The sequence below is a fragment of the Aethalodelphis obliquidens genome, unplaced genomic scaffold (assembly GCF_003676395.1).
Source record: "Aethalodelphis obliquidens isolate GAN/ISIS:26980383/991018 unplaced genomic scaffold, ASM367639v1 scaffold29, whole genome shotgun sequence".
NCBI lineage: Eukaryota > Metazoa > Chordata > Mammalia > Artiodactyla > Delphinidae > Aethalodelphis > Aethalodelphis obliquidens.
This window is the reverse complement of record NW_020837973.1, coordinates 5286071-5305965: the sequence shown is the minus strand read 5'-3', so window position 1 is coordinate 5305965 and position 19895 is coordinate 5286071. Positions and strand designations below refer to the sequence as shown.

At 43.4% G+C, this 19895-nt stretch overlaps 1 protein-coding gene across 1 annotated transcript; it reads left to right on the top strand.

Annotated features, from left to right (window-relative positions):
- Positions 1-18979: 18979 nt before the first annotated feature.
- LOC113630203 (glycine cleavage system H protein, mitochondrial-like) lies at positions 18980-19546 on the top strand. Its single transcript, XM_027125379.1, has one exon. The coding sequence runs from the start codon at positions 18980-18982 to the stop codon at positions 19490-19492; it is 513 nt and encodes a 170-aa protein (XP_026981180.1). The 3' UTR covers positions 19493-19546.
- The last annotated feature ends 349 nt before the right edge of the window (positions 19547-19895 follow it).

Below are 19895 nucleotides of genomic sequence, written 5' to 3'. Positions count from 1 at the left end.
AAAGAACTACAAAAGTTTCAAATTAACAGAAGACAGACACCATTCATCTCCAAGTGCTCCAGGCAGCAAAAGGGGGAATCTGTAAGTATTTAAGGAGTAACCACCGCACATCAGGGTGCCGGGCTCTGAGCTGCCCACTATCCGGAAGACCTCAACTTAGTGGACAAGAGAGAAGTTTTTCCACACTGGTTTGAAAACATAAGCTCTTATTAAGCAAAAATCAAAAGATTGAAACGGGTCACTTGTAGGATTCAGTGAACTCAGCACAATTGCTGACATGGATTATCTGGGTGCTAAAATTTCAAAAAATTGTCCCAGAGTAAAGGGAGATATTCAATTTATTTTGTTTTCATCCTTAGCTCAATCAAATAATATTTCTAAAATTCACTTCCAGAAGCCAGACAAAGATAAATATACGATATCACTTATATGTGGAATCTAAAACAAACAAAAAAACCCAAAAAAGATACAAATGAACTTATTTCCAAAACAGGAAGAGACACACAGACATAGAAAACTAACTTACGTTTACCCGAAGGGCAAAGGGGGGTGGGGGAGGGATACATAGGAGTTTGGGATTAACAGATACACACTATTACATATAAAATAGATAACCAACAAGGACCTACTGTATAGCACAGGGAACTATACTTAATATTTTGTAATAACCTATAAGGGAAAAGAATCTGAAAAAGAATATATATATATATATATATATAACTGAATCATTGTGCTGTACAGCTGAAACTAACACAATATTGTAAATCAACTATACAACAATAAAATTTTTTAAAAACTTTGCTTCCCATCCTTTTGAAACAGAATATGTGCTTTATAATGAAACACTACATTTTATCATAAAGTTAGCAAGTGATCTTGGCTAAGTTTTTTCCCAAAGAAGCTGGCTCTTTTTCAGGACAGTGCACTCAGCATGTTTTAGAGACACAGACCAGAGCGTGTGTTTTCCACCAGGCACACAGCTATTGGAGGGAGATGGGAGAAACTTTCACCTCGTTTCTTTACCACTAATTTCTAAGAATGAGTTTGTGAAAATTTGAAGTGTCATAGAAAATATATGCACGAATCCTGTAATTAGGTCGTTACTTAATAAAGGCCTGTGTAGTAACAGACAGGTGAACGCATTTCATGTCTAAACAATAAAATGATAAAATCATTTTTTTTTCCAGGGGAGTTAGAAAGTTTTATTCCAAAAGCATCTTGTTTGCAAAATGTCTAAAGCAAAACAAACATGCTGTGGAGACAAAGACATTTCTAGAATTCAAAAATTTTAAATTGCTGTAAAGAATTATTGCCAACACTGGCACATTACTTACAGCTGCTACTTAAAATTTTTGAAAGCTAGACATGTTTAAATCCAAATTGTGACCCCTTAGGACCCAGTCTCCTGACGTCTAAAATGTGACGTATAATTTCATGGGAGAAAAAATACTTACGGTAAAGTTAAGCCCGGTACTGAAAAATATCTTCTACATTTGTGAATTTTTTATGAAAAAGTAATTCGAGAGAAGAACATGTATACTGTTTTCAACTGGTGGATCATGAAAATAAAACAAGGGTTCAATGGGTTAGTATAATATTTTGAGAATAATGACCAACCACAGTGAAGGGATAAACAATTCATAGAATACTTTTTCTGACTGTGAGTCCCACTTAGAATTTCTTCACCCATTCAAATACGTATATTTATTTCCACCATATATGTATGCGTTTATATTATGCATACACGATGGAAATAAATATACGCGTTTATATTTCACATTTAAAACTTCAATGCATTTGAATTGATTTGTGTGTAAACTGTGAGATAGGAAATCTGATTTAGTTTTTCCACATAATTAGTCATTCAATCCAATATTTCTGGGCTTCCCTGGTGGCGCAGTGGTTGAGAGTCCGCCTGCCGATGCAGGGGACACGGGTTCGTGCCCCGGTCCGGGAAGATCCCACATGCCGCGGAGCGGCTGGGCCCGTGAGCCATGGCCGCTGAGCCTGCGCGTCCCGAGCCTGTGCTCCGCAACGGGAGAGGCCACAACAGTGAGAGGCCCGCGTACCGCAAAAACAAAAGCAAAAACAAAAACAATCCAATATTTCTCTGACTACTGTGATTGTGACATACTACATTTTTACAAACACTTGAGTATGTTTCTAAAGTTTCTTTCTGTATTGATAATTAGTCTGTCCATTCTTAAACCAGAAAATTACCATTTTAATTATTAGATTGTACATTGGTATGTCTAATGTCTGGTAAGGGGGGCGGTTCCTCTCCAAAGTTTTATGTTACTTTACAAGAAACAAATTATCTTGTATGTTTCAGTAAAGGTATTGTTCCAGGTAAATCTTAGAATAATTTTGTCAAGGTCAAAAAAAGACCCAATAGAGTTCTATAAATTCAAATGTATTAAATTATATTACATTTTTAGATACTATAAATCAATTCTATTACATTGTATTAAATATATATAAGAATTAATGTAAGTCTTCCCACCCTGAAGAATGTTATGTCTCTTCACTTATTCAAGAATTTTATATCTTGGGACTTCCCTGGCGGTCCAGTGGTTAAGACTCTGTGCTTCCAATGTTCCAACGCAGGAGGTGCAGTTTCTATCCCTGGTTGGGGAACTAAGATCCCTCATGATGCAAGGCGGGCAAAAAAAAAAAAAAAAAAGAATTTTATTTCTTGAAGTAAAGTGCTAGTAGCGACTTGACAGGGACTCTGCACATTCTGTGTTTTACTAGTATCTTTATTTTTTTAATTGAAAATATGTAGATGATTTTTTAACTTTACTGCTATTGCTGCTATTTCAGAAAGATATTGATCTCTGTGTATTGGATTGCTAACCAACCACTCAGTTTGAGTTTGTCATTAATTAAAACAGTTTTAATAAGTTGATTCCCTTGGGCTTTTCAGGCAGACAGTCAAATTGCCTGTAAAATGAGATAACATTGTCTCCTACTTTGCAATATGCAGCTTCATGTTTTTTTCATCTTATTTCATTGTCTAAAATTTTCAAATGAATGATTAACCATAACAGTGATTGTAGGCATTTTTCTTGTTCTTGATTTTAATGGGAGTGCCCGTATTTTTTCACTGCTAAATAAATTTACCTGCTTATTTCCAATAGGTTTTTAGATTTTTAAGAAAATGACATTCTAGCTCTAGAAGCTTTTTTTTAATTCAGAAATGAATATTATCAAACACCTTTTTTATATTTATCAAAAAATCATAAAGCCTCTCCACTTTTTTGTGTGTGTGTGTGATACGCGGGCCTCTCACTGCTGTGGCCTCTCCCATTGCGGAGCACCGGCTCCGGACGCGCAGGCTCAGCGGCCATGGCTCATGGGCCCAGCCGCTCCGTGGCCTGTGGGATCTTCCCGGACCGGGGCACGAACCCGCGTCCCCTGCATCGGCAGGCGGACTCTCAACCACTGCGCCACCAGGGAAGCCCAAAGCCTTTCTACTTTGACCTATTTATTCATTCAAGAATTATAGAACAAGGACTTCCCTCGTGGTGCAGTGGTTAAGAATCCACCTGCCAGTGCAGGGGAGAGGGGTTCAAGCCCTGGTCCGGGAAGATCCCGCATGCCACGGAGTAACTAAGCCCATGCACCACAACTACTGAGCCTGCATGCTGCAACTACTGAAGTTCACACACCTAGAGGCCATGCTCCACAACAAGAGAAGCCACCGCAATGAGAAGCCCACACACCACAATGAAGAGTAGCTCCTGCTCGCTGCAACTAGAGAAAGCCCGTGCACAGCAACGAAGATCCAACGCAGACAAAGAAAAGAAAAGAATCGTAGAACAACTTAATTTATGTTAAATCTTACTTAGACATGGTGGATTATTACTGGAATAGACCACTAGACATTAATATTTTATTAAAGTTTTTGCATCTGTGAGACTCATACGTAGTTTAAATAGTGACATTTGTTCCTTAAGGATTTCATGACAATGATTTGTAAAATTATCTTGTGACAGCAATGTTACTGAAGACAGATTTCTGATAACTTTTAAAATTTCCAGAGTTCTTTGCTGGCTTTCTATTTCTTATAGAATCCATTTGAGTTATCTGCATCTTTCTAGCAAAACATCAGTTTTCACATTTCTATAGCATAAAGTTGTGTTTCTATCCATTTCTGTTTTGTAGTTCTAAATAGTTGTTGCCTTTTTTAAGCTCTGTTGTTTGGTCACTGAAGAGTCATTAAAGTTATATATTTGTTCTGAACTGTATAATCTAACAATGTAAAATGACACCCCTGTGCTCCATTCAATCCGCTTCTTCTCGCTGGTGAGTCAGCATTCTATCAGGATAACAGAGCCACTGTGAGCATTATGAGAATGAAGGACTTATTTTAGGACCCAGGGCTGACAGGTGTGGGAGAGGCTTGGGCACTGAAGGTCTGTGAAGGGGGATGAAGGATCTGAGAAGCGGTCACTCACCAGCTCATCTGAAGCTGGTGGACATACGGGGGCTTGCAGGTCTTGCTTCCAAAGTGAAACCACAAAGGGCGAGTCCTTGGTGAGGGCCAGGGATACTTCTGCCTCAAGGGAGGCGCTGCCTCTGAGTACAGCCGTCTGTACAGGTCTACAACCAATTGCCTGGTGGTGGCCTGGGGACACGGTTTCTCAGCAGGACCAGGAGTCAGGAGCACAAGTTGGACCCAGAGCCAAAATTTAGCAATATATAAACATGATGATACGTCAGGTCAAGTTTGGGGTAATTACAATAGAAGGTTTAACATTTGAAATCAATCCACCTAGTTTACCACATTAGCATAAAAAGAAGAAAAAGCATATGATCATCTAGATAGATTCAGGGAAAAAAAGCATTTTATGAGATTTAACACCAATTCATGATTATAAAAAAGCCCCAAAAAACTAAACTCTTGAAAACCAGGAATATAATGGGCCATCTTTAATAAGAAACATCAACAAAAACCTTGAAGTAAACCTCTTAATGATAAAATATTGAAACTCCCCCCATAAAATCAGGAATGAGACAAGGATGTCCATTGTTACACATTCATCATTATATGGTAGGTCTTCCGTTTGTGACAAGTCAAGAAAAAAAAGGCAAGAGAATTATAAAGAAATAAATAAAACTCATTATCTGCTGATGGCATCATTGTGTACATAGAGAAGCCAAAGCAATCTACAAAGTATTCAAATTAATAATCAAATGGAGCAGAGTGACTGAATACAAAACCAACACACACACACAAATCAAATGTATTTCTATACGCCAGCAATAAAGAAGCAGAATAAGGATTTTAAAAAATGTATCATTGACAAAAACATAAAAATAAAACACCTAGAAGTAGATGTATCAGAATATGTGCAGGAATTTTACATTGAAAATGATGAAGCATTTCTGAGGGAAATTAAAACAGACCTATGTGAGTGGAAAGGTACATCATTTCCATAGATGGGGAAAACCAATATGCTAAGGATGCCAGGCCTCTCAAATTGATCTGCGCCTTGAATCCAACCCTAAGTAAAATTCCAGCATGTCTACTATTGTGAAACTTGGCGAACTGATTCCAAAATGCATATGGAAACGCATAATGCTGAAACAGCAAGAAAATCTTGAATCAGAACAAAGCTGGAGTCCTTCTCCGCTTAGTTTCTTCCTTTAACTTTCAATCTGCTAATATCAGATTTTGTAGGCATGACTCTCATGAATAGTACTCACATTTTCAGAACTTTCTGAAAATTTTCTTTCTGATTCTGGGTTATTACACCATTTATATTTTTTATTCTAGTTGATAAATAATTGCTTGCTTCTGTCTTCTTGTTCTTTGCATTTATCTTCTACGTCTTTGTTCTTTCTCCTCGCCTTCATTTTTTTTTTCTTGATGGTATGGAGGAGAAGCTTTATATTTCGAAGTTAGATATCCTGACCTTTAATTCTGGAAATGGTTATATTGTTGATTTTTAATACAAGCTCATGAGCTAGCCTTCTCTAATTCTCAGAGTAGAGATCTAAATGTTACTTTTTGATTTACTATCTATTGCTCCATCTCACCCAATCCCCCAAATACACACATGCACACATACACACACGGACACATGCACACCTTTGCACACACATACACATACACAAACACACACCACACTGTTTTTCATCCTATCTTCTCCAGTCCATGTTTCCACATTTTAAATGTAGTCTTATATCCACTCATTTAATTTCACCATTTTTCACTTTCTAAAACTTCTTTATTGAGAATAAACTCATTATTTACATTCCAAGAGTCCTGTGCTCACTACATCACATCTGCAATTTTCTCATTCTCAGGCCCCAGCTTTGGCTGTATGTCCCAGCCAGCAGGAGCCCATCTTCCTGTAACTCATTTCAGTGTCCTGCACTGAGAAAACCTGAGTATTTACTACACACTGGTAAAGTGCATTATGAGGTGTTTTTGGCTCTTCCATTGGCTAAAAATTAAAGTGGGATCAACTTAAAGTGACATGAAATAACAGAAACAATACATTTATGGAAGCATTGTTTTTTTAATTTTAAAGAAAAACATTTTTAAAGAAAAATAATTACAGGGGACTTGTCCTTCCAGACATCAAACAACACTGTAAGAGTATAGTCTTCCAAGAAATCTTGTATCTAGTAAATTAATAAGCAAAGTAGAGAACGCCAAAACAGACCCTAGTAGATTTGGAATCTAGGAAATGAAAAGAAGTGGTATTTCAAAAACCTGAGGAAAAGATGAAATATTGGCCTTTCCCAGGAAAAAAAAGATACCAACGAAGCCCTGAGGCAGCAGGTTCTCAAACCTCAAATACTTTGATCTCAGACTTCCAGGCTCCAGAATTGTGAGAGCATGAATTTCTGCTGTTTAAGCCACCCCGTATGTAGTATTTTGCAAGGGCAGCCCCAGCTGACTAAGACAGTGAGTCCTACCTATTATCCCACCGCTGGTCCCGGGGGCTTCAGTCCTGTCTGAATCAGACATTTGTGCAAACCACACATCTATTTAGGTGTGTACTGACTCATTAACAACTCCCTGCGAACGGGGGCCTCCGCTGACTCAGCAAAGAAGGCTCTCAACAGAAGACAGTTACATAGTGACGACTCATTAATTCTCCCTCGAGTATAAAGGCTCAAACCTGAAATATACAAAGAAATCCCGGTGGGTTCTTCAGTTCTCTGAGTCCTAAACATGTCTCGATTGGTTTTTTAAAAGATACTCAGCGAATTCAGGTGGCATTGGACTCGCTTTGCATCTGTAATGGTGATTTTCATCCTTTTTGGAAATGTTAAATGCCATGTGGCTTGATTTTTAATCACTTCCCCCAACTTGCTCAATTTTAAGTGGCCTCATAGTACTCTCATGAAATGAGTTTAAATTCTTCTGAAGAGATTTCTATGACCTTCCTAAAGATAATTTCAGATAACTCCAAGTCGAAAACACAAGAATGGGGAAATTCCCTGGAAGTTCAGTCATTAGGACTTGGCATTTTCACTGCTGTGGCCCAGGTTCAATCACTGATTGGAGAACTAAGATCCCACAAGCTGTATGGCCAAAACAAGCACAGGAATGGGAAAAGGGTAAGCAACTGGGATTGGAAATTGTGACACTCAGCTGGGACTATTTATGTAACCATGTTATAGAAAAATTCTTAGGTCTTTCCTGCAATCATTTTGAACCTTAGCAAACAGGTGCAGGTCATTTGTGGTTTGATCTTTACAAAATTGCTGGAGGATTCTCAAGACTGTCCAGGGGTCACCTCCTCCGAGAAGACTTCCCTGAACTTCCTGGGGTGCAGGAACACCCCTCCCCCGCTAACTCTGGAGCTTCCACAGCACCCTGAGTTTACCCTAACTCCGCCATCACCGCCTGGCAGCCTCCCCCTTCTGACTGTGGGTTCAGCTTCCTGGTCTTCACATCCCCAGGGCCCACTGCAGGCCCGGCCCCAGCAGGTGCTCAATGAATATGAAGGATGGAATAATCCACCGTGAAAGGAAGAGTGACACAGGTGGGGTTTAGAGAGCAGGAATCTGCCATCCTAACTGTTAGCGCCCCTCTGGTCCAACCCCAAGTACGTAGCAGCAGGCGGAAACCCAGTAAGCCTCTGTGATTGATGACAGCCCCCCAGTGGGGATGGGTGGGTGAAGGAAACAGAGCAGGTGCAGGCCCTGTGCCCTGTGCCCCTGGCTCTTCCCTCCGAAGCGTCCCTGATTCTCCAGGCCGCCTACACCACCCTTAGCTCAGCCTCTGCCCAATTCCCGAAGCCTCAGATCTGCCCAGGACTGTTATAAACTCTTATTATGAGTTTCTCTCCATTAAAGTTTGGTGTTATTTTAAGGACTTCCCTGGCGGTCCAGTGGTTAAGACTCCGTGCTTCCACTACAGGGGGCATGGGTTCGATCCCTGGTTGGGGAGCTAAGATCCCCCATGCTGTGCAGCGTGGCCAAAAAAAAAATGTAAGCTTAGTATTTTTTTTTTTTTTTGCATATATGTCATCTCTTCAAGATCTGAATTCTCCAGTGGAACTCTGGTGTGTCTAGGGGACATGTATGGCTTATCTGATCCACAGGGGCAGCACCCTTGTCTCTGGCTGGGCCATTTTGAAACTCTACAGAGATAGGAGTTAACATGCACAGAACTGAGGAGTCCCCTCATTAAACATGCAAGTGAATTTTGTCCTGTCAAGATACAAGTGCTTTCTACCCTGTAGAAAGGATGATTCCAAACATCCTAGGGCCTCAATTGGCAAATTCATCTATATATATCTATTCTGCAAATTCTCCTTTGAGCTGATGGTAATGTCTTAGCAGTTCTCTCACTAATAAGAGCCCTGAGTAAAAAAAAAAAAAAAAAAAAAAAAAGATCTGAATTCTCTAAGAAGAGCAGGACCCTTGCTTGTGAAGTTTGCTGGGAGGCTTAATTTTATGTGTCAACTTGGCAAGGCCATGGTGCCCAGTTGTTTGGTCAAACATGAATCTAGGTGCTCCTGGGAAGGTATTTTGTAGGTGTCGTTAACATTTACAATCAGTTGACTTGAAATAAACATTCCTCTTGATAATGTGGGTGGGCCTCATCCAATCAGTTGAAGGTCTTAAGAGCAAAAACTGGTTCTCCAGAGAATAAGGAATCCTGCCTCAAGGCAGCAGCAGCAGCTCCTGTCTGCGTTTCTAGCCTGCCCTTCCTGCTGGCCTGCCCGATGGAGCTCAGACTTCTCAGCCCCACGATTGCATAAGCCTATCTGTTCAAATAAATCTTTTTGTATCTATTTCTCTGTGTGTGTGTGCCTGTCCCTCTGTCTGTCTATCTATCCATCCAACCATCCTAGTGGTTCTATTTCTCTGCGAAATCCTGACTGATATAGGTACATATTTAAAATATAATGCAGGGGCTTCCCCGGTGACGCAGTGGTTGAGAGTCCGCCTGCTGATGCAGGGGACACAGGTTTGTGCCCCGGTCCGGGAAGATCCCACATGCCGCGGAGCGGCTGGGCCCCTGAGCCATGGCCGCTGAGGCTGCGCGTCCGGAGCCTGTGCTCCGCAACGGGAGAGGTCACAACAGTGAGAGGCCCGTGTACCGCAAAAAAAAAAAAAAGAAAAAAAATATATATAATGCAGGTTTCCAAACAAGTGCACCTGTACAAGGCATAGTCGTTCCGGTGGAACTGTCTGGTTGACTTTCTCTCTCAATTGAATAAAATGTACGGGGAAATTGCTTTACTTTCTGCTTTTCTTATACCTCAGAAACCTGGCTGAGATTAAATCAAGTTGCTAGTATGTAACTGACGCTTCTTGGCTACAAGTTGTAAAAAGTTTTGACAGACAATATTAAACTATGACTTTTAACTTTTTATTGCTTATGCATATGACATCATGGCTACAACTTTCATTACTGAATCCTGTAGTTTTATGGGGAAAAGTAATATCCTTCCATTGTTGTTGGAGAGGGGTCTGCAGACCTGGGGATGAAGTCACTCTCTGAGAGGGAATCTAGGCAGAGTCATGAAAAGCAGAGGGGACCAGCTATGAGTAGATACTTCAGATCCAAAATGCTTAAATCTGAAGCTGCATCACTGTTCACAACAGCCAGGACATGGACACAACCTAAGTGTCCATCGACAGAGGAGTGGATCAAGAAGATGTGGCACATATATACAGTGGAATATTACTCAGCCATAAAAAAGAATGAAATACTGCCATTTGCAGCAACATGGGTGGACCTAGAGATTATCACATTAAGTGAAGTAAGTCAGACAGAGAAAGACAAATATCATATATCACTTATATGTGGAATCTAAAAAAAAAGTGATACAAATGAACTTATTTACAAAACAGAAACAGACTCACAGACATAGAAAACACATTTATGGTGACGAAAGGAGGAGGGGGGAGGGATAAATTAGGAGTTTGGGATTAGCAGATACAAACTACTACATATAATACAGATAACAACAAGGTCCTACTGTATAGCACAGGGAACTATATTCAATATCTTGTAATGAACTATAATGGAAATGAATCTGAAAAAATATACATATACATACACATACATATATATGAATCACTGTGCTATACACCAGGACCTACTGTGTAGCACAGGGAACTATACTCAATATCCTATGGTAACATAATGGAAAAGAATCTGGAAAGGAATATATATGTATAACTGAATCACTTTGCTGTGCCCTTGAAACGTAACATTGTAAATTAACAATACTTCAAAAAAAAGATCTGAAGCTACTGCTCCTCCCAAGAAAGCCCCCGTTCCTTTAGCCCCCATCTTTGCTAACAATAGCACCTCCATCTTTCCAGTTGCTCAGATCAAAAACCTTGGAGTCATCCTTTCTTCCTCTCCTTCTGTTTCACTCTGGCTCTTCCTTCCCTGTGCACCCAGGACCCACCCCCTTTCAGCATCCCCGCTGCGAGCACCTCAGTCCCAGCCACCATCACCTCTGCCTTGAGTTCAGCCATAACAGCCTTGTTACATACAGACTGAATCTGTGCATCCCCCCAAATTCATATGTTGAACACCTGATGCCCAAAGTGATCCTATGAGGAGGCGGGACCTTGGGAGATGATGAAGTCATAAGGGTAGAGCCTTCATGAATGGAGCCAGAGCCCTTAAAAGAGGTGCCGGAGAGCTCCCTGGCCCTTTCTGCCATTGGAGGATGTGGGAAGTCTATGACACAGAAAAGGACTATCAGCCCACCACGTCGGTACCCTGATCTCGGACTTCCAGCCTCCAGCATTGTGAGCAGTCAATTTCTGCTGTTTATGAGCGCCCCCAGGGGTGGTATATTGGTACAGCGGCTGGCCCGGCTCCCCCTGCCCTGTCTGCCTCCTCTGCCTAGCTCTGGCCAAATTGGCTTCCTTGCTCTTCGCAAGCCCCCCAGGCTCCCACCTTAGGTCTTTGCCACGGCCCCTCCCTCCGCCCACCCCACTCCTCCACATATTCCCCTGGCTCCTTCCCTCCCCTCCGTCTCAGCCACGCCCGCCTCGGTAGCCCTGATCAGTACGCCTTTCTCTCCTCCACGATCCTGATGCCCCCAGTCCTTCCTGAGTCTGTCATTCTTCTCCCTACAGCACTTTGCAACTCCCAGCGTGCTGTGGAATTCACTTCTTTACTGTGCTTACTGTTTCTGTTCTGTCTTCTTCCACAAATGTGAGCTTTGTTCACTGATGTTTGCACAGTGCCCGGAACACACACAGTAGGTCTTCATTAACTGTTGGTTGAGTGAATAAATGAAGGGTGAGTAAAAGTACTTTGTACTTGGCATGGGCCTGGGGCAAACAGGGACTGTTCCTACAACCACGTGTGATGGACAATCAAGGATGCACTGGTCAACCAGTCCAGGAGCCAACAGGAAGAAAGAATGGCTCCAAGAGATGAAGAAGTTGGCACTGACCAAGGGAAAAGGAAGCTCCCTGGCAACCAGCCTCTCGAAGGCCAAGCGATGTCTCCTTGGAGAACACCTTCTCCCCTTTGAGCTTATTTCACATTCAACCAAGGAAGTTCTGACCAATAGCAGAGGCTTTTGGGTACCAGAAGGGGTGCTGGGACAGGAGGTCTTGTTATTTTGGCTGATGGACAGAAAGATCCCAAGTTGGATGTCTCTCGGTGGCGCTCTGACTGGTACATTGTCCCCGTGGCTGGTCCTGTACTTCCCCTAAGCAGACCTGTGGTTGTGAAATATTGCACCCCACTCTCTGCCTGCCCAACAGCCTGTGGCCTCCTCTCCACAGTGCCTGGTGGTCGGGGAAGAACAGACACTTTGGGAGAGCAGTTCTTGAGCCCAAGTCTCTGCCACTGATGCCCTGAGCCCCTTGGGTCAACGTATTACAAAGGGAAGCAACCACAAAGACCAGCATCGGCCTGCATGCTAGGTTCCCTGCAGGAAGGGAGGACAGTCCAGTCCCCAGCTCCATAGCTTTCGAAGAGCCGTTCCATCCTTGGGCCAGATGTGGTCCCTGCAGAGATGCAGAGAGCTGTTTGTGTGGATGGAAGGTAGCACCAGTCCTGAGGTGGGCAGCCTGAGCTGTCACAGCTGAAGCCAGAACCCATTGTGCCAAAGCCCTGTGTCCAAAAAGGTGGAAGGAAGGAAAGAGGGAAGGAGGGAAGGAGGGAAGGAAGGAAGGAAGGGAGGAAGATAGGAAGGAAGGAAGGCTGGAAAGAAGGAAGGATGGAAGGAAGGAAGGCTGGAAGGAAGGAAGGAAGGAAGGCTGGAAGGGAGGAAGGCTGGAAGGGAGGAAGGATGGAAGGGAGGAAGGATGGAAGGGAGGAAGGATGGAAGGAAGGCAAATAATTGCTCACCTCCCTGAAATAAAAATAAATATCAATATTTATTACCAATATTGAATATGAAACTAACAGCTGTTCTGTGTGTGTTACTGGTGAAAACACAGAAGTGCGTGGCACGGCTCTTACAGTCACTTTTCTCTTAGGGGGAGAACATGAGAAACAACCATGGAAGAGCCCACTGAATCACTCTGTACAAATGACAAGTGTTACTTTGAAGAAGGCGAGTGAGGAGAGGTCAAGTTCACTGAAGAAGGCTTAATAAATATCAGAAGCAGACCCTGAACTGGGCTAAGAACCACCTTGCTTGCGGGGTGTCCCTGTTTTGGCTGCTCAGATAATGTCTCATTTAATCTTTTTTTTTTTTTGCGTTACGTGGGCCTCTCACTGTTGTGGCCTCTCCTGCTGCGGAGCACAGGCTCCGGACGCGCAGGCTCAGCGGCCATGGCTCACGGGCCCAGCCGCTCCGCGGCATGTGGGATCCTCCCGGACCGGGGCACGAACCCGTGTCCCCTGCATCGGCAGGTGGACTCTCAACCACTGCGCCACCAGGGAAGCCCTCATTTAATCTTAACAACAACTCTGCAAGGGAACTACTTTCATTCCCACTTTACAGACAAGGAAACTGAGGTGCAGAGCAGTAAGGGATGTGAGGAATCCCGTAACTGGTGAGGCGTGGGGCTGGGAGTCTGTGCAGAGCTCCTGGCTCTTACTGTAGCACCACACTGGCCTCCACCAGTGGAGGGCAAGGTGTGAGAAAGGGATTCTAACCTGGCCTTGAGGGGAGATGCTATGGCAGGGGTGCACCCCTCCCCAGGGGCTCTGACGTCCTTGCCCACTGCGTGGCCTGCAGCAGTGGCCAAGGCGAGCTCCAGGACGGTAGTGGCCACACAGTCGGTAGAGAGAGGAAAAGAGAGTGGGCCCTCAACACACACACACACACACACACACACACACACACACACACAGAGCAGCTTAAGGCCCAGAGAAGCCCTGCTGTTCCGTTGGTTCTCTCCCTTCACCATTTTGAAGTAAATTAACTATAATGCATGAGGTTAAAAATGTTCCCCTACCTACTTACCCCCTCTATTGGAAATTACAGTTGCCAGATCCAACACAGTGAATTCAGGCAGGGATATAAATATTTAAAGAAATTCAAAAGCAATGTCTTTGAAAAGTGAAGAATTACTCCTTGAAAACGATCACTACTGCAATTATTATGGGGGTCACAGATTAAGGTATTTTATAATAAAATATGTCTTAAGGGTATTTTTATTTATTTTTTTAAGAAAACCTATTTCCTTTTAAATTTTTATTATTTATTTATTTATTTTTGGCTGTGTTGGGTCTTTGTTGCTGTGCGTGGGCTTCCTCTAGTTGTGGTGAGCGGGGGCTACTCTTCGTTGTGGTGCGCGGGCTTCTCATTGCGGGCTTCTCTTCTTGCAGAGCACAGGCTCTAGGTGCGTGGGCTTCAGTAGCTGTGGCTCGCGGGCTCAGTAGTTGTGGCGCACGGGCTTAGTTGCTCCGCGGCATGTGGGATCTTCCCAGACCAGGGCTCGAACTCGTGTCCCCTGCATTGCCAGGCGGGTTCTTAAGCGCTGCAACACCAGAGAAGTCCGTTAAGAGTATTTTTAAATCCTCTTACAAATGGAGAGTAAATTTAAGATTTCCTTTTAAATGCAGGTAAGAAATGATTCATAGCAAATGGATGCCTCAGGCATATGTCAAACCTCAAAGTGGTTTTTAAGATTCTCGGAGAGGTTATGGAGAGTCTTTGATGGCCAGTGACTCATCTTATTCATCAATCATTTCACTGTCTGTCTCCCATGGATAGGGGGTCAAGAATTATGGACTGTGGGCCAGTTCCAGCCTGCTTCCTGTCTTTATAACTAAAGTTTTATTGGGGCATAGCCTTGTATTGGGGCCATATTGTCTCTGGCTGCTTTTGTATTAGGACATCAGAGTTGAGCAGTGGTGGCTGGGACTCCCCTGACTGGGCAGGCGTCCACATCAAGGGTTCCTCCACGTTGTGTAGAACCAACTATAAAGCAGGCATGAGGGCTTCTCCCCAGTCAACTAGACATAACAAATCTCCCACGAGGAAAATGAGGCAGCTCGGCAGGGACAGAGGTCAGAGTCTGAACCACATACTTATGCAACTTCCTTGTGCCTTCTGTACCAGCCAGGGGCCACGCACATAGACACAACATCTACTTGGTAATGAAATACTCATGCATCCACCCACACTTGGTAGCGTAGATAGCACCTAGTCCAGAATGAGGCATTCAGCTCTCAAGGACACCGATCCTGTGGTCAAAGTTCCATAGCTCCCAAGGCCTATTACCAAGCCAGGTGCTTTTATTCAAAGAGAAGTCTGTTGCTCTGCAGAAGAGAGGTCTTTGCTCCAAAAGTGTATGGTTCTGTCCCATGGTCCTCTTGTTGGGGTTTCCCAGAGAGGCAACACACAGGGAACATCACCCTTCTGCTCTGTCCTGAGGCTCAGGTAGCAGGGCAGTTTGGATTGTAATCTGCACCTGCTACAGAATCTTCTCTCGCTCTGAAACCCCACTGAAAACTGGTGGTCTTTCTGGTTATTCTGTAGATAGGTTGGACTAGCAAACTCAAACGTGGTATGTGTTGCCTCCAAATTCTGAAAGTGCCCCTAAGTATTGAATCTGTTTTTAGTTTTAAGTAGAAGTTGTGTGCAGCAACTTTTCTTTAGCCTTCAAAACGTATTCCGGGGCTTCCCTTGTGGCGCAGTGGTTGAGAGTCCTCCTGCCAATTCAGGGGACACGGGTTCATGCCCCGGTCCAGGAAGATCCCACATGCTGTGGAGCGGCTGAGCCCATAAGCCATGGCTGCTGAGCCTGTGCGTCCAGAGCCTGTGCTCCGCAACGGGAGAGGCCCCAACAGTGAGAGGCCCCAGTGACGCAAAAAAAAAAAAAGTATTCCGATGTGCTATAGACCATAGAGGCCTAGGGACATTATCAAGGTAATGGGCCCATGAATTTTCTTTGTATTTATCTCACCTGCTCTAACTGTCATGGTTCTTATATGACATCTGCTATCCACTGAATTATGTCCCCCAGATTCATACGTTGAAGCCCTAACCCGCAATATTACTATAGTTGGATATGAGGTCTTTAAAGAGGCCTTTGAGGTTAAATGAGGTTGTAAGGGTTGGGTCTAATGCTATATGACTGGTGTCCTTATAAAAGGAAGAGACATTAGTGCTCACTCTTTCTCTCTGAGTACACAGAGGAGAGGCTGGGTGAGGATACAAGCAAAAGGCAGCCATCTGCAAACCAGAAAAAGAGATCTTGCTGGAAACCAACCCTGCTGGCCCCTTGATCTTGGACTTGTAGCTTGCAGAAGTGAGAAAATAAATTTCTGATGTTTAAACTGCCCAGTGTGGTGTTTTGTTATGGCAGCCTGAGCTGACTGAGACAGCATTGAAGGTACTTGTTATTTCTTGATCAAATCCAGTCTGCATAATTCCAGGCACATGCAGGGTCAGTGTGATATTCTGAAGGATATCAAAATAATCAAGTTCTCCACAGACTAGATTGTGGCAGAGAAGACAAGTGAATACAATGCTGAGGCAAGATTGTGAAGGTATATTGTTGGCCCTGCCAAGTAAAAGCAAACTTCTTCTGGTACTTGCAAGTTGGAAAATAATAAATGAAAGCATTTGTCAGATAAATAGCTGCATATCAAATTCCAGGAGCTCTGTTCATATTTTCCAGTAAAGGTACCATGTCTGAAAGAACAGCTAATATTGGAGTCACCATGTAATTAAGTTTGTGGTGATCCATAGTCCAATTGCCTTCTGAAAAGATCAAGGCTTGGGCTTCCCTGGTGGCGCAGTGGTTGAGAGTCCGCCTGCCAATGCAGGGGGCGCGGGTTCGTGCCCCGGTCCGGGAAGATCCCATATGCCGCAGAGCGGCTGGGCCCGTGAGCCATGGCCGCTGAGCCTGCATGTCCAGAGCCTGTGCTCCGCAACGGGAGAGGCCCCAACAGTGAGACACCCCAGTAATGCAAAAAAAAAAAAAAGATCAAGGCTTGTGTATCTATCTTCCAGTTTGACAGGATCTGAGCCTAGGTGTCCAGAACACTGAATCTTGACCATCTCTCAGCCTTCTTTTCACCTAAAGACAGACCCCTTTTCCCTGTTTACCTCACTGCCTCGTGGTATTCTTGGCAAAGCAATCATCTCAAAAACTTAATGACTGCTGATATATTTGCCTCCAGTCACTCTCAGGTACCTATAACTGCACCCAAAGACTTTTCCTAAGCACTGTTCTGGAATCTCCTTTGTTTTCTGGCCTCCTCACTCCTGTGACTCTCTCTCAACAAAGAGGCAGCCTCTTGGAGGCCACTGGGCTTGAGGGGCAGTCTACCCGCTCACTCACACCTTTGTCCCAAGTCATGTTATTTCACTCAGAAAGTTCACCAAAACTGAAAAGTCAGCTCAATTACATTTTATTCCCATATTTTACTGTTTGGGGACTAGAAACAGTTACCTTTTGCAGCCTTACAAGTTCCTGAATTTCTGGACTCTCTACTACCTTTCATTTTCTGCTTAAAAACAGCCAACTATTTCCTGAGTTCATCTCTTCCTTGGATTGCCTTGCCAAAGAGAGCCAAGTCCAATTAAAGCACGCTTCTAACATTCCATTTTCCAGTACACCCCCTATCGTGATGAGGTCTGCCTTCCAAATCTCTGCAGGCGACCCTTTGGTCGAATGATTTATCACTACATCACATAGATGTCCAGCCACCCAGCATGCTGTTTCTTCACCCTCTCTTGCCCAGCTGCTAAGAAAATAGCCACCTATTTTTTGTCACCCAAACAGCCCACTGCAAAACAGCAATTTCCATGGTGTTAAATAAGTTACGGTAGTTGTTGTAAACAACACCCAAATTTCAGTGGCTCGACAAAGTAAAAGTTTCTCATGCACTTGATATCCAATGCAGATTTTCCAGCTGGGGCACCTCCCTCAGGCAGTGACTCAGCAATCCTGGCTCCTCTGTCTTGAAATGCTGCCATTTCTAACATGTGGCTCTAGATTTGCTACAGCAGAAGAGAAGAAAGGATCAGGTGTGCAAGGTATTTTATGGGCCAGCCTAGAAGTATCATCTATCATATCTGCCTACCTCCCACCGGCTGGAATTAGTTTCAGGGCCCCATTTGTGTAAATGGAGCTGGTAAATGTCATCCTCCTGTTTGCACAGGAAGAGAATTAAATGGTTGATAACAATGAGAATTATTTCTGCCAAAGACTGGTCTGAAATGTTACCTGCTGTCTTTGCAGAATCAAACGTTTCCTCCTCCACTTACACATGTCTTGAACATAATTTGTATCACATACCTGCCACCTTGTGTTAAAAAATTATTTTATTGGCTCATCAGGTAATGAGTGCCTCAAGGTTGAGAACTGTCCTGTATTCATCTCTGTAGCACCTGAGCCTGAGCTCTGCCTGCCACTTGGCAAGAGCTGAATGAATGCTTGTCAGGAGGATGTTGAGAGGGGAGGGAGGCGAGTGGAGGAGAGTGGACATTGAATCTATCCTCTCTGCAGGGTAGGATGGGTGTTCTCTATTATGTGAACTAAAAATGCTGCCTGCCATATCTATAAACAAAGGATGTAACAGCCATTAAGCCATCACGTTACAGTCTCCTGACGGTGAGCCCTGAGGGAACTCAGGATAGAAACAGGATGCCCGCCATCAAGCCCTCAGTCACTGCAGCCACCCCACAAAGATGCACCCTGAGGAGACTCAGGATGGGAAAGCACAGGATACTGGCCCCAGACAGCTGAGGTGCACATCAAAGGAACGATTTCAGTGAGTCCAGACTCTTGCATCTTCCCATACAGAGAAGAGCACCAATTTCCTTAACTTGAGATGTCTGGTTTTCTTTAATTAACAATAATCTTTTGACATTCCCACTACCCAGTCTTTTCTGCAAAAACTCCTCTATAACCTGGCTCCCCACCTTGTCTCTTCAGAGTGATCTGAGATTCTTTGTCCCCGGCTTGAGTCCTCATTTTTTGTCCACCGGATTAAACAACTCTCAACTTTTAGGTTGTGCATTATTTTCAGTTGACAGTTTGAAAGAGAAAAATTGGGAGCTATTATAAGGCATATTTTCTAATAAAAATGAAAGTAGTGACCCCTGAGACCATGGCTCTGCGAGCAGCACGGAGTGTGCCAGCCATGGTCTGCAGCCTGCGTGCCATCTCTGTGCCCAACATGCCCTGCCCGCCGTGGCCCTGGGGACTGAGGGTGGGCGCCGGCGGGGCGCTGCGCACCAGCCCCGCTCTGCTGTCGGTGCGTAAATTCACAGACAAACATGAATGGGTAACAACAGAAAACAGTGTTGGAACAGTGGGAATCAGCGATTTTGCACAGGAAGCTTTGGGAGATGTTGTTTACTGTAGGCTGCCTGAAGCTGGGACAAAATTGAACAAACGAGGTGCTTTGGAAAATGTGAAAGCTGCTAATGAACTCCATTCTCCTCTATCAGGAGAAGTAACTGAAATTAATGAAGCTCTAGCAGAAAATCCAGGACTTATCAACAAATCTTGTTATGAAGATGGTTGGCTGATCAAGATGACACTGAGTAACCCTTCAGAACTAGATGAACTAATGAGTGAAGAAGCATATGAGAAATACATAAAATCTATTGAGGAGTGAACATGGAACCCCTAAGTAAACTAGTTTGAAACAACTTAATCTAGCATAGTTGTCTTAAATTAGTAGCTGATAGATTTTTTAAAAGCAACTTTTAGCAAAAGAAACTACTTGCTACAATATTGCCTGAAGAAAATACCCCTTAAATTCCTAATGATGTCAGATAAACCCTATGCATCTTTTTCACAACAGCCTATGATTTTTAGGCTAGTCTCCAGTTATAACATTCAGAATTCCTGAAATTATCTATGGTAAAACTAGTTATAAAAATTATGTAATTCAAGAATAACATTGTTATCTTAACCTTATATAATATTGTAAATTGCTTACAGCCATCCCTGGATTTGGATCAAAATACTCAATGATTTTCCCACTGGAAATAAATGGCAGTGGAGAAAAGTTTGTG